Raw genomic sequence first — 14805 nt, forward strand, 5'->3', positions numbered from 1 at the left:
CCAGTCTTATGAGAGGGGTTAGAGGTACAGCCGCAAGCAGCATATAGGGCGGACACAGCATTTAGCTCAGGCACAGAAAGCAGGCGCACCCTGGAATCTTGCCTTCCCTAGCTCGGGGAGCTGTGTAAGCTCCTCAGGAAATGTTTCCACGGGAGACCTGGGCCTGTGATGTTCTCTCCTTGATGGAGTAGCATGTGGAGGTGGCCAGGGGGCAGCGGGAACATCTATAGGACCGCTCAGTAATGAAATCCCCCTAGTGAGAAAAGTAGCCTCTCTAGGAAGGGGGACCCTCAGAGCCCAGAGTGACGTCTCTGTTACGCAACAGGAACTGGAAGAAAGAACTTCCGGGGCACTGGGATCAGCTTCCCACGGGGTCTGGTCTCTGACTTTCCTCCAGGGGTCTGTGCAGTGAACGGGCTCCTGTACGTGGTCGGAGGGGACGATGGATCGTGCAATCTGGCTTCAGTCGAGTACTATAACCCAGTCACAGACAAGTGGACGCTGCTGCCCACCAACATGAGCACTGGGAGGAGCTACGCAGGTCAGTGGGTTTCAGCTTCAGGGGCCTGAAGGGATGGGAGCCTGCTTAGCTGGGAACCTAAAGCCGCCTGCAAGGTTATCAGGTAATTGCCACAGGGCCACGTGTCCTCACTGTGTGCCTATCCGTGACCCCGAAGGAAGCCTCGGCTTTCCTCCTGACCTGAGCTGTGATTGCCTTGGCCACTCCTGGTTCACTCTGAGACACACATATAGGTGGGAGAGCATAGGTCCGTCTGCACAGTGGAAACACCAGACCCTATATAAGGTTGTGAACGGGGTGCTTTAAGATGGCAGTCGGGCCAGTCTGTGGGAGATGGCTCTGTTGGATTCTGGGTAATCACATACACACTCTGCCTCTGGTTGTGCACTTCTTATGTTATTTTCATGTTGTTGTGACAAGTTCCTGAGAGGAACTCTGTGTGTGTGTGTGTGTGTGTGTGTGTGTGTGTCTATATGTATGGTATGTATGTGTGTGTATGCACGTGTGTATGAATTTGTTTATGTATGGTATATATATGTGTGTGTGTGTGTGTGTGTTATGTGTATCTATGTGTGCATCTATGTGTATGTGTGTTTGCGCCCGTGTGCCCACGTGTCAGGAAGGGTTTATTTTGTGTCATGGTTTCAGGAATTTCAGTCCTTTGTCCCTCGGCTACTTTGTTTCTGGGTGGCTGAGAGGCTCAGCATGTAGGACGGTACAGGTAGCTTGTGGGAGAATGGATCCTGGAAGTCAAACTGCAGAGAAACCTGAGTGGGTCTGGTTCAAGTGCCTTTCAGTGGCACCTCCAGTGACTCCTTCTCTCCACTTCCTAAGGTTTCTTTCACCTCCCAGAATAGCAAGGCCAACTGGGCTCCAAACTTTCCACACTCGCGCCTGTAGTGGCTTCTCCCTATTCCAACTGTAACTCCCTGCCAGTGTGTAAGGTAGGGTGCGTACACTCCCTCTCATCTTCTCAGCAGCCCTCAGACTAAGTTGGACTGCACTCTCGCGTCTCACAGCTGAATTCTGGAGACTGTCGGTAATCACCAAAGACCATTACATTGCTAATATAAGCACGCACCAAAGAACAGGTCTGACTTTCAGCTAAGCCACGCCCCTTATGACGTCCCTGCCCAGGGCTGAGTTAAGAGACTGGGCAGTCATGGATAGACTGGCAGAGAGGGTGTGGTGCCAAGGTGAGTGCAGCTCAAGAGTTGATGCTGCTGAGGTAAGAAATCCTCTAAAGAGGAGAAATACAAGCCTAGCTTCTTACATTTAGATACAAGCAGATTAAATGTTTGTTTACCGAGCACACACAACGTGTCTTCCATTATCCCAACTATTTAAAAAATTATGATCTGGTGTCACAAACGTCTTGGCTCCTGCGTTTCTCCTCCTACCCATTTCCCACGAAACCGGTCAGCCATTCCATCTTTCTTCGGTTTCAGGACGGGATGATTGTGTCCGCGCTCGAGGCGAGGACCTCATGTTCCCTTCCCCAGCCCCACAATGCATTTCTTTTGCTTTCCCCTTCTCTAAGCATTTGCACACTCCTCTATTTCCTTCTGTAAGACATTGGAAGTGTTTTGACCCTGATTCTGTTCTCAGGAAAATCAGTACCTTTCTTTCTGAAGCCACAGAGGGAGGCAGAGGGCGCTTCACTTCCTTGTTAATAAGTGGGTGGGACCTTTTGGCCCCACCTCCTTGTTAATGAAAAGTGGGTGGCATCCTCACAGGCCCCACCTCCTTGATAATGAGAAGTGAGTGGGATCCTCACAGGCCCCACCTCCTTGTTAATGAGAAGTGGGTGGGATCCTCACAGGCCCCACCTCCTTGTTAATGAGAAGTGGGTGGGATCCTCAGGCCCCACCTCCTTGATAATTAGAAGTGGGTGGGATCCTCAGGCCCCACCTCCTTGTTAATGAGAAGTGGGTGGGATCCTCACAGGCCCCACCTCCTTGATAATTAGAAGTGGGTGGGATCCTCACAGGCCCCACCTCCTTGCTAACGAGACGTGGGTGGGATCCTCAGGCCCCACCTCCTTGTTAATGAGAAGTGGGTGGGATCCTCACAGGCCCCACCTCCTTGCTAATGAGACGTGGGTGGGATCCTCAGGCCCCACCTCCTTGTTAATGAGAAGTGGGTGGCATCCTCACAGGCCCCACCTCCTTGATAATGAGAAGTGGGTGGGATCCTCACAGGCCCCACCTCCTTGATAATTAGAAGTGGGTGGGATCCTCACAGGCCCCACCTCCTTGCTAATGAGAAGTGGGTGGCATCCTCAGGCCCCACCTCCTTGCTAATGAGAAGTGGGTGGCATCCTCACAGGCCCCACCTCCTTGCTAATGAGACGTGGGTGGGATCCTCAGGCCCCACCTCCTTGCTAATGAGACGTGGGTGGGATCCTCACAGGCCCCACCTCCTTGCTAATGAGAAGTGGGTGGGATCCTCACAGGCCCCACCTCCTTGCTAATGAGACGTGGGTGGGATCCTCAGGCCCCACCTCCTTGCTAATGAGACGTGGGTGGGATCCTCACAGGCCCCACCTCCTTGCTAATGAGAAGTGGGTGGGATCCTCACAGGCCCCACCTCCTTGATAATTAGAAGTGGGTGGCATCCTCACAGGCCCCACCTCCTTGATAATGAGAAGTGGGTGGGATCCTCACAGGCCCCACCTCCTTGATAATTAGAAGTGGGTGGGATCCTCACAGGCCCCACCTCCTTGCTAATGAGACGTGGGTGGGATCCTCAGGCCCCACCTCCTTGCTAATGAGAAGTGGGTGGCATCCTCACAGGCCCCACCTCCTTGATAATTAGAAGTGGGTGGGATCCTCACAGGCCCCACCTCCTTGATAATTAGAAGTGGGTGGGATCCTCACAGGCCCCACCTCCTTGCTAATGAGACGTGGGTGGGATCCTCAGGCCCCACCTCCTTGCTAATGAGAAGTGGGTGGCATCCTCACAGGCCCCACCTCCTTGCTAATGAGACGTGGGTGGGATCCTCAGGCCCCACCTCCTTGCTAATGAGACGTGGGTGGGATCCTCACAGGCCCCACCTCCTTGCTAATGAGACGTGGGTGGGATCCTCAGGCCCCACCTCCTTGGTAATGAGACGTGGGTGGGATCCTCAGGCCCCACCTCCTTGGTAATGAGACGTGGGTGGGATCCTCACAGGCCCCACCTCCTTGCTAATGAGACGTGGGTGGGATCCTCACAGGCCCCACCTCCTTGATAATTAGAAGTGGGTGGGATCCTCACAGGCCCCACCTCCTTGCTAATGAGACGTGGGTGGGATCCTCAGGCCCCACCTCCTTGCTAATGAGAAGTGGGTGGCATCCTCACAGGCCACACCTCCTTGCTAATGAGACGTGGGTGGGATCCTCAGGCCCCACCTCCTTGCTAATGAGACGTGGGTGGGATCCTCACAGGCCCCACCTCCTTGCTAATGAGACGTGGGTGGGATCCTCACAGGCCCCACCTCCTTGCTAATGAGACGTGGGTGGGATCCTCAGGCCCCACCTCCTTGTTAATGAGACGTGGGTGGGATCCTCAGGCCCCACCTCCTTGATAATGAGACGTGGGTGGGATCCTCACAGGCCCCACCTCCTTGCTAATGAGACGTGGGTGGGATCCTCACAGGCCCCACCTCCTTGCTAATGAGACGTGGGTGGGATCCTCACAGGCCCCACCTCCTTGCTAATGAGAAGTGGGTGGCATCCTCACAGGCCCCACCTCCTTGCTAATGAGACGTGGGTGGGATCCTCAGGCCCCACCTCCTTGCTAATGAGAAGTGGGTGGGATCCTCAGGCCCCACCTCCTTGCTAATGAGACGTGGGTGGGATCCTCGGGCTCCACTTCCTTGCTAATGAGACGTGGGTGGGATCCTCACAGGCCCCACCTCCTTGCTAATGAGATGTGGGTGGGATCCTCACAGGCCCCACCTCCTTGCTAATGAGACGTGGGTGGGATCCTCGGGCTCCACCTCCTTGTTAATGAGACGTGGGTGGGATCCTCACAGGCCCCACCTCCTTGCTAATGAGACGTGGGTGGGATCCTCACAGGCCCCACCTCCTTGCTAATGAGACGTGGGTGGGATCCTCACAGGCCCCACCTCCTTGCTAATGAGACGTGGGTGGGATCCTCACAGGCCCCACCTCCTTGCTAATGAGAAGTGGGTGGCATCCTCACAGGCCCCACCTCCTTGCTAATGAGACGTGGGTGGGATCCTCAGGCCCCACCTCCTTGCTAATGAGAAGTGGGTGGGATCCTCAGGCCCCACCTCCTTGCTAATGAGACGTGGGTGGGATCCTCGGGCTCCACTTCCTTGCTAATGAGACGTGGGTGGGATCCTCACAGGCCCCACCTCCTTGCTAATGAGATGTGGGTGGGATCCTCACAGGCCCCACCTCCTTGCTAATGAGATGTGGGTGGGATCCTCAGGCCCCACCTCCTTGCTAATGAGACGTGGGTGGGATCCTCGGGCTCCACTTCCTTGCTAATGAGACGTGGGTGGGATCCTCACAGGCCCCACCTCCTTGCTAATGAGACGTGGGTGGGATCCTCACAGGCCCCACCTCCTTGCTAATGAGACGTGGGTGGGATCCTCACAGGCCCCACCTCCTTGCTAATGAGACGTGGGTGGGATCCTCAGGCCCCACCTCCTTGCTAATGAGACGTGGGTGGGATCCTCGGGCTCCACTTCCACGTTAATGAGACGTGGTGGGTTGAGTTGGACCCATTAGGATTTCACACATGTGCTAAATATTCCAAAAGCCCGTCCGCTCCCTCTGGAACTGACGGGAAGGAGACAATCAAGGCGTTTTGTACTCCAACCAGCTGACGGAGTGAGTGTGTTATCTCAAAACCTAGGGAATGGGTCTGATGTGCAAAGATTTAATGCCTGCATTACTAATCTGGGCATTGCTTGTAACAGTATCCCCTCTCCTTCTCTGGAAATTGTAATAATTAATGTCTGACACCAGGGAAATAGTTAAATATCCTATGGAGTGTTTATTCAGGGGTGTACCTTTCTATCTTTTTAAAAATTAAAAATAGAGTCTTTTCGTACCGTACATTCTGATTTTACAATTCCCCGTCCCCCAACTCCTCTGAACTCGTCCTCCCCAGCTCCCTTGGTTTTAAGGTCCTGAGGAAGTGCTCATGCCTGACCCGTTGGGTTGAAGGAGAACTCAGGCTGTCTGTTCCTAGTGTGCTGACTGCTCTGGTGTCTTTAGAGGAGAGGGAATTTGAAGAGTTGTCAGTTCTGGGAATGGATACTGAAGTCCCAGATCTGCCACTAGCCCTGGGTCCCCAGACAAGGCATTCAGTCTGCCTGGACCTCTGTTGTCCAACCCGTAGAGATACAATTAGATTGAGCCTCTGAGGACTTTCAGGAGAATGAAACGTGATACTTACTGTGTGTAAAGTTTGTAGTAGAGTGCCTGCCTGGTGTGAGTCACCACAGGCTAACACATTCTGGTTATTATTAGAAGCTGGGAAGGATTGCAAAGTTAACGGTCTGTTCTGTTTGTATGAAGGGATAAAATACTTTCCCCTTGAATTGTTCTGAATTTTCCAAATTTTCCATAACGAGAGCGCATTTCTTTTCTAGTAAAAACGCTTGTATAAAAACACTACCCGAAAACACTGTAAGAGCCAGCTTTTGGAAAATATTAGTGAGAGAGGTATCTGCCGTCCAAGAGGGACTGCTAGGGCCAGATGGTACCTTCTGGTCCTGAGTCAGGGTCTGCCTTTCCTCACACCTCTAGCCAGGAATTAGCAGGGAACCGATGTCTTAGCAAAATATCTCCGATCCCTCCCTCTCGTTAGGGTGTGTTCCCTTAATCTCATCTTCTGTTAGAATATCTTCTAGCTGTAGGAATATGCTAAAATAAATTTCCAGCAAACATGTTCACTTGAGGGAACTTTCTCAGATAGGATTTTAGTAGCAGGTTCCAGAAACCTGGCTGGTAATGATTTCCACCAGGATGAAGGGTCCTGGTCCCGGCCAGGAAGAAGTGGACATGTTGTCATCACAACACACAAGGCTTGGGTTGCCTTGCAGTCTCTCAGTGGCTAGGACTGGGCCACAAGCACTTGGATTGGATCAGCAGGCCTAGGAGGCCGAGTTTGTCACTAGCTGGCGTCTTCACATAGAGGATTACACTGAGACTCGCGTTATACATGGATTTACCGAGTCAGGACCTCAGCGTGGTTAAGTTTCCCTAACCGGTGACACACAGCATGTGTCTGGGAACTGAGCACGGGTTGAAGGTCTCAGCTCTAGGACAGGGAGCAGTAGCGGAAGTGGGAATTCGCGGGGTGGTATGGGAAGAGCCTGCAGACATGCGCTGTCGAGATCCTGCACGCAGAAACTGCCCACTGCTGGCCGCGGTAGCACGTGACCCTTGGGGCTCCCACCGCCCGTGACTTTGGGTGTTACAGCTTCCTAGGACTCCTTCGGGACTCCGGATAACTTAGGAGGGGCTAATGTAACTTTCCCTTTCGTGTTAGGTGTTGCTGTGATTCACAAATCCTTGTGACCTGAACTCCCTCAGCCAGGAGGTGGAGGAAGAAGCTGCAGGGCACTGCCTGTGGCAGCAGGACCACGACAAGTGATGAGATGGATTGGGAGGCTCTGCCATGGGTCGACAACTACCTTCATTGTCTCGGCAGACCAACCTCAACCCTCTCCTAGTGGACACCGGTGACCCACCTTCTGCTCCAAGGTGCTTTGGATTCTGCCCTAAACAGTTGAGTTCCTGACAGCCCCAGCAGCACCCTAGGGCGCTCACACTCGGGAACGTGTGTGCGCGTGAGTGTGTGCGTGTGTGCGTGTGTGTAAAACATTTCATTCAGTCGGGGCTGGACCTGTGTGATTGTCTACTGGATTTCTTTACTACTGATCTTTTTACTATGCTAAAACTTGTACAAACATCTTTTTGGACTCATCCAATGGGACCCTAGACTACTAAAGATGCTGTCTTCTGGAGGTCCAGACAGAACTAGCCAAAAGCAGCATTCTAACCGTATCTGGGACCATGACTTGACTTCTGCAGCTGCGTGGAAGAGCAGGGGCGTCCTCAAAGCTGCTCTGCGGCCTCTCCCTGTGCCGCTGCCTCCTCCTCGACTGCACTCTAGGGGGCGGATGAGAACGGTTTTGCCTTCACATTTTGGCCTCTACTCCCCGATGCCATGAATTCCAGATTTGGAGGATTTTGTGTCTTCTCAGCAGGGAAAAACAAACTCTTCAGACAAGCCCCAGGGAAAAAAACACTGGAGAGAAATAGACAAGAAAAGCAAGCGGGCAAGCAAGTAAAAGAAGAAAGTGGTGGGACTGGTAATATGGCTCAGTGGTTAGGAACACTGACTGATCTCCCAGAGGTCCCGAGTTCAAATCCCAGCAACCACATGGGGGCTCACAACCATCCGTAATGGGATCCGATGCCCTCTTCTGGTGTGTCTGAGGACGGCGACAGCGTACTCATATACATTAAGTAAATAAGTAAGTAAATAAATAATCTTAAAAAAAAAAAAAAGCAAGCAAGGAAGCAGACAGAGAAACCAAAGCGGCCTGGATTCAGTCCCCAGGCCCAGCAGCCTCAGAGAGGGAGGGACCCTGTTTTGATTGCTCTCAGGGCACCCACCTTATTTATCATGCCTGTTATGTGGGCCGACTTATCCACGGTATCGGCTCTCACGTGGAGGATAAGTAAAAGGTCACCCTGCCACCCCAAACCCAGAGGTAGGTTTGTCCCTAGGTCAGGAGTGGCCGCATAACTCCGAGGGACATGAAGGATTCTAAGAAACATGCTGGCTGGATCCGGCCCTCGGCACTCTGTGAGGATGGTCAAGGCTGCTTGTATCCTGTCTTCCCTTTCTCATGCTTCCTTCTAGTCCAGAGTCTGTATCCTCTCTCCGGCTCCGAAGCACTCCTTTTTACTTTCCCTTCGGGGAAGGGCCCTGGGCTGGAGATGCTCCTCAAAGACGCTTGTATTTTAAAAATGGAAGCAACTCAGGAAAGTTTTGCTCAGCCACAGATGAAAACTATTAAAAATGTAACTTCAAGCACCTGGGGTGGTGTTTGGATGCACACAGAAGCAGACGCGTCAAGGGTTGGGCTGTGCTCATTGTAAGAGCATGAGTTTGATCTCTAAGCACTGACATAAAAAAAAAAATTTAGGCACAGCAGCTTATGCCTCCTATCTCAAAGCGAGGAAGGCAGACACTGGAAGATTTCTGAGGCTTTTGGGGGTGGGAGCAGTCAACCCTGGCTAACCAGAAAGTCTCAAGTCTCCGGTCTCAGGGAGAGACTCGCAAAACAAACTGTGGATCCTGCAGACCAACGTTAAAGGTTGACCTTTGGCCTCTACACACACACTTCCCCCGACACCCATGAACATCAACCCTAAACTCTTCTTACACTAACGAACTGCTTGTCTTGGAATCGTTGCCCTTGGAGGGAGACTCTGTGGCCGGAGAACAGTTTCATACCCAGGAGACATCAGAGTCCGTGCAGAGGAGACCAAGGGACTTTGTGAACTCTCACTCTGGAGTTCAGACACAAGTAGGTTCTTCAAAGCACATTCTGTAGGAGGTTGGTGCCCGCTGTCCTCTCTGCCTTTGGAAGCTTCTCCTCCTCTAGACAGCCACTGAGTAGTTCCTGAGCGCCCTTCCATGAGGGTAAACCTTACTTCCTAATGTCAAGCAGAAGTTAGGCACTACCACATCTAGATAGCTCACAGCCTTAGGAAGAAGCTAGCATACCCTTCTTTGGGGGACCCAGAAGAAATGTCTCCCAATGGAGGCAAACATCTTCTCAGCTGGTGCTCTGGTTCTCAGCTGTGAGTGGGGAGAGCCACTCGTGAAGCCTGGCCCAGCGGTTGGAATGCACTCCACGCCCAGGCCCTTCCCTCAGTGCGAGCCGTGAGGATAAGGTTGGGGATCAGAGTCTAATGAGCTCTTCACACAGGCCCTCTATTTCAGGTGAAAGGTAACCCCACCCTCCCCCATTCCCGCCAAGAACCCAGACTTTTATATTTAGGGGTCACGATAAGTCTTCCTTTGAGTACTCTTCTCTCCGTGGAAGCTGGCCAGCCACGGTTTCTGCTGGAGCTTTTGCTGTGGGTCCCACCTCGTGCCTCCCTCCCCGTGAAGCATCGGTTCTGCAGGCAGAGCTGTTGAGGGCTTCACTCATTCACACCCGTGTGTCCTTTCGTGTGGGGACTAGAACACTGGTATGTCATCGCCAAAAGTACTAGCCTGCTCTAGCTGCCCACAGATACCCCCACCCCGAGACCAGCGTTGATGCATCATCAGGTAGAAGTCTCCCCATGACTGATACCACAGACCCACTTTCAAGTCCGTGCTAGGCACACGGTGGGCAAATTCCCCTCCCTCACCTGACCGAGCAGTGAATACAGCCCTGCCAAGAGGGCACATCTGAAATCTGACTGCAGTGACAAAATGGAATTGAGACCCAAGGTTAGACCAAGGTTAAAGCAGCTTAGACGCCACTCGGATGCTGATTCGGACTGTGGAAGTCAGCCTCTGAACTCCAAAGTTACTTCTAAGTACCCAACAGCATCTCCATCTTAAAAGAGGAAAAGGAGGCAGTATTATGCAAATGAAGTGACCTCATTTTTTCTGCTATGCAATAAGAATTCTTGATTGTGTCTCCTGACAAGCCAGTTGTGATGATATCCCCTCAGCTGATTTTTTTTTGAGCCGTACTCCTTTGATATCTGTTGTGTAATGTTTGTATATCTCTGAGCCAGATCCTTTCAAAGGTTGCCTTTTTTTTTTCTTTTGTAAAATTGAAGTTTTGAAAATTTAGCTTTCAGGCTAAAGTTTCAATGTAGATATTTTTATAGATAGTTTTCCAGGACATTTGAATCGCTTTCTATCATCCACGACAATGAAATGCTGTTCTGTGTGTCACTCACCCTAGCAGTGTGCGCCTGGAGCTGCCCTCACTTTGTTCCTCACCACCTCCAGAACCCTTCTGAGCTCTAGGCCCTCAATGGTCTGGGAAGACTGCTGGATCCCAAGACACCATCACCGGCTTCCTTTCTTAGTAGCCAGGGACTAAGGTTAAGCTTGACTCCACACTTACCGTCCTGCACCTCTCATCTCTGTGTGTTTGTGTGTCTGCGTTCTGCAGGGCTGCTTGGCCCACGTGGCGAGGCTCTTACAGCCTGGCCCGCAGGCCCACACTACCTAGGCGGCCTGGGCCCTGCACTGCCCATTCTCCACTGTCTCCTCACTTCTGGAGGTTTCTAGTATTCAGGGCCTCCGCGGCTGGGTCCTGCCTCTTTGGGAAGCTTGTGCTCCCATTACTTCCGGGTCAGTCGGCGGTGACCTGTGGGGAGAATGCGCCCAGCAGACATTCCCTCAGTTTTTCCCTCTTTCTTGAGCTGTCTTCACTCCAGGTTCCGTTTTGTGTATTTATCTGCCACGGGACCCTTGTTTCTCTTTTTAAATCTTAATTTATTATTTTGGGGACAGGGACAGGTGCCATTTAAATCGCCTCCATGCCTCTTCCTGTGTGACCTGGGCTGGATCACGTTGGGAGGCTGAGCAAACCCAGTAAGTTGGACAAGAGCACCCAAGGCTCTGATGTGCTGAAGCAAGGAGACCAGAGTGCTTTTGTAGGTTGTGTGTGTGTGTGTGTGTGTGTGTGTGTGTGTGTGTGTGTGCACGTGTGTGTATGCATGCGTGTGTGCGCGCGAGCGTGCTATTTAAGCCCCTCATGTTCAGCTGCACTGTTATCCACTGAGCAAGCAGAAAATCCAGCAGCACTTCCAACGTACGGGGGCAGGAGCGACTTGTTCTGTGTGGGTAATCCAGCCTAGAGTTCCCGTGCAGCCTTCACTGCGGGGCTCTGACTTCTGGCTGTAGCAGCAGCCGAGGCGGGATTGCACAGGGCTGCGGCATCTGCAGGAATAAACTGTTCTTGTGCTGTTTTTGCCTTTGGTTATAAGATTGTAAGTTACCCCTTCCCCCCTTGGTGGTAATAAAGGGCCCTCGTTGGACTTCTTGTTTAATTTGTATATGACTCGTAAAATACTTTCTTCGAAAGAAAACTCAAGACACGGAATGAGAATATCTCTGCGAATGCCCTGCCTCTGATATGGGTCACCAGACTGGACACTGGGACAGTAAAGCACTTGACCTGATATTTTCTGCATGGATGTTAGGGACCATATACCTTGTAAAAGAACACTTGCCACGTGATCAGTACGGTAAGAGCGGGAAAATCCCCTCAAACGTATCATTTTCACAGGAGCCCATTCCAGCTCCCCACACTGTACACGGCGTTTTAATAAAAGCTGAACTGTGAAAACATTCTGGACTTCACTTCCATTGTACAGAGTCTCCTATGTCTCAGGTAGTAAAGGACAGACTTGCCCCTGCAAGAATCAGATGGGAATTTTTCTGTTCAGCATCTGCGGCACAGGGTCTCCGTCCCTCTGCTTCCTGTCACCTGGCCCTAGCACGGTGCAGACCCACAGAGACCTTCAGAGAGACCTAGCAGGGACAGTCCCTCTAAAGGTGTAAGGTAGTGTGGATAAGAGCTAGGTAGTCGCTGGGATCTGGGCCCGGAGGGGATCGAAGCCTGGCTATTCTGACATCTTTCCCGGGAGCTGAGTTCCCAGGCCTGTGAAATGCTTAGCTTGGTAATTTCCCAAAGCCATCTATCTGCTGACATGGACGTCCCTCTGGATAAAGACCATGCCATCTTAGGTCCCTTCCGATTCTCAGGGGTCCCATCTCATACAGGGCAACAAACGGACACTCAGGACCACGGCATTTACTCAGCACTTGGAAAAACATGAGGATGGGGAAAGTCAGCAAATTGGACTATGGTGATGGTCGGCCCTCTACACAGCCCTCTTCCCCCAAGCCGGGCCTCTGGTCTGGCCTCTCTTTCATCCCTTGAGGATGAGTGGGAGTTGAGAAGTCGAGCCTCACCCACAGCCGTTGGAGTGGTGAGCAGGAATTTCATCCCCTTGGAATAGAGGCCCAAACAAGTGGATGCTTTTGTCTGAAGGGAGGTTGTGGGGGAGGTGAGGACTCACGTAAAGAACACCAACCCTTGTTTGAGTTTCTCTTCCACTTCCCCCAAATAGAAGGAGACCCCTGCCAGTGACTTTGCTTCTCAGAGGACTTTCTGTGCCATCTCCGGTTCCTTACCTGCTAAATGAGGGTTCTCGGCCTTTCCTGCAGACAAGAAATGGGGGGAGGCAGAAGCCTTGAAGGATACAGAGAGTGAGACACACGCACAGCCAGAGAGGAGATGCCGCCTACCTAAAAGTGCAGGGGCAGAGGCTCGGGGGTGGGTGGTGGGTGGGAAGGGGACCAGAGGGAGTTAGAACCATTTCTTTAAACTGCGGAGACTAGCCAGTGTAACAACGAAGGGAGCAGGTTTAGGAGTGGGAGAGAGGAGTTCAAGGCCTGCTTTCTACTTCGGGCCAGTCTCTCATTCCTCTTTCAGTTCCCGATCTGTGAGATAATAGATAAAACACCTGCTGGTGACCTTGGAGAAATTGAAAATGAAAAGGCTCTAAAATGGAGAAGACAGAGTCTCGGGCCTCAGGAACAGGTGTGGTCTGGTAGCAGGGCCTTTGGACGAGGAGGCTGAGTGTCCTGTGGGATGGTCAGGGGTGCCCACGTATGCTGTGCACAAGCCTGGGGTGCTGGGAGTGTGGGCGTGGGGCTGGTCACCGTTCTTGACCTCACCCATGTGCTGATGTGAACGGGATTCCTGGAGATGCTGCCTGCGAGGCACCTGACCCCACTAGGCGTCCCCTAGTTCACACTGCTGTATTGTAATCTGTAACCTGATGTTTTGCAGATTCCCTTTTCTTCCACCCTTATCAACCTCTCTAACACTAAGTAGGAGAGAAAAAAATGGTGACTGTGCCATCAGACTGCTTCCTGCTGATTAGGGACATCGAATTCCCTGGGGACAAGTTTGATTTATACCATCAGGATTAGTTTCTTCTTTTCCTCTCTTCTCGCACAAACTACTTGACAAACTTTAGTAAACTATAAACAACAGTGTCCAACCACCAACCCAGCCAGCCCCTTCTATTGCAACTGGAGCACTTCTGGCAATGTGTCTTTTTATAATTATTTATTTTATTTATTTGTGAGTACACTGTAGCTGTCTTCAGACACACCAGAAGAGGGCCTCCTTACAGATGGTCGTGAGCCACCATGTGGTTGCTGGGATTTGAACTCAGGACCTCTGGAAGAGCAGTCAGTGCTCTTAACCGCTGAGCCATCTCTCCAGTCCAACTCAAGTCTTTTTATACCCTCTAAAGTCTCCTCAGAACCCCAAAGGTCACACTCTCACAGAAACTATCTGCAGCTGTCGAAACCTCGCCTCTGCTGGAGCACGAGGCAAATCACAGTCAGCTGCTGTGGACAGTAAGAAGCAGCCCCAGATCCCACAACTGGGACTGAAACAGAAGCATTCTTACAGTTGCGTGTTTTTTAAACGAAACCGAGATTCTCACTTCGGTGACCCACTTTTGTCTCCTGCCTGGTGAGTGGGCACAGGAGGCACAAGACTCGTCAAGATCCTCTCCTCACCAGACTTACAGTTTCTGGTCCTTTTGGCTGAGATCAAGTAAGTATACATCTTATATACATTGAGTATACATCTCGTTTACATGCTCACCTTCATCTGACCTTTGACCTTTGGTGACTCCGAAACATGGCTTTGAAAATGCAACGAGTAATTGGTGACGTCATTCAGACGTCACCATATCCTCACAAAAGTCTTTCGAGGCAGTGGCTGTAGATATTCTCATATACACCACGTCTTCGCTCACAGTTCATGGTGGTTGCTTTCTCGATGCAACGGACGCTGGGGGCCGAATGGTCGAGGCACACCCATGCACTGTGTTTGAGTCTAGGCTGATGGTCATTCTTCGTCATCTCCTTATAGCAATGGAATACAGGTCTGAGAGGCAAAATTCAAGATTTGCGTGGCTGGTCCTAAAAGCCGTGACGATCGGACAGGTTTGTGCTTGCTCTGTGGGACAGCGCTCCACTGGTTATTTTGCTCACATAACTGCAAGCCCGGGGGCTCAGCTGTGTGGCTGGAGCAGTTGTTCCACATGGCCATCACACCCTGGAGGGGTCCTTTTCTTTGCTTTTCCATTATTAGCATCTGCAGGATGGATGTCCCCTGGCTATTTTCATCTCAGCAAATGAGAGTGGAAAAGAAACGGCCTGAGAGGTGTGAGGGATAGGGTCTTGTCTTAGGGTTTCTA

General features: G+C 51.7%; 1 protein-coding gene across 4 annotated transcripts in view; it reads left to right on the top strand.

Moving 5' to 3' along the window:
- Klhl3 (kelch-like family member 3) overlaps positions 1-11866 on the top strand; it is a 123225-nt gene extending 111359 nt beyond the window's left edge. For all 4 annotated transcript variants that reach the window (XM_039096443.2, NM_001419643.1, XM_039096444.2 and 1 more), the window contains 2 exons: positions 398-541; positions 7034-11866. In XM_039096443.2, the coding sequence (XP_038952371.1) occupies positions 398-541; positions 7034-7062 (173 nt within the window). In that variant the 3' untranslated portion in view covers positions 7063-11866. The remainder of the gene's footprint in view (positions 1-397; positions 542-7033) is intronic.
- The last annotated feature ends 2939 nt before the right edge of the window (positions 11867-14805 follow it).

Source organism: Rattus norvegicus, chromosome 17, assembly GCF_036323735.1.
Source record: "Rattus norvegicus strain BN/NHsdMcwi chromosome 17, GRCr8, whole genome shotgun sequence".
Classification (NCBI taxonomy): domain Eukaryota; kingdom Metazoa; phylum Chordata; class Mammalia; order Rodentia; family Muridae; genus Rattus; species Rattus norvegicus.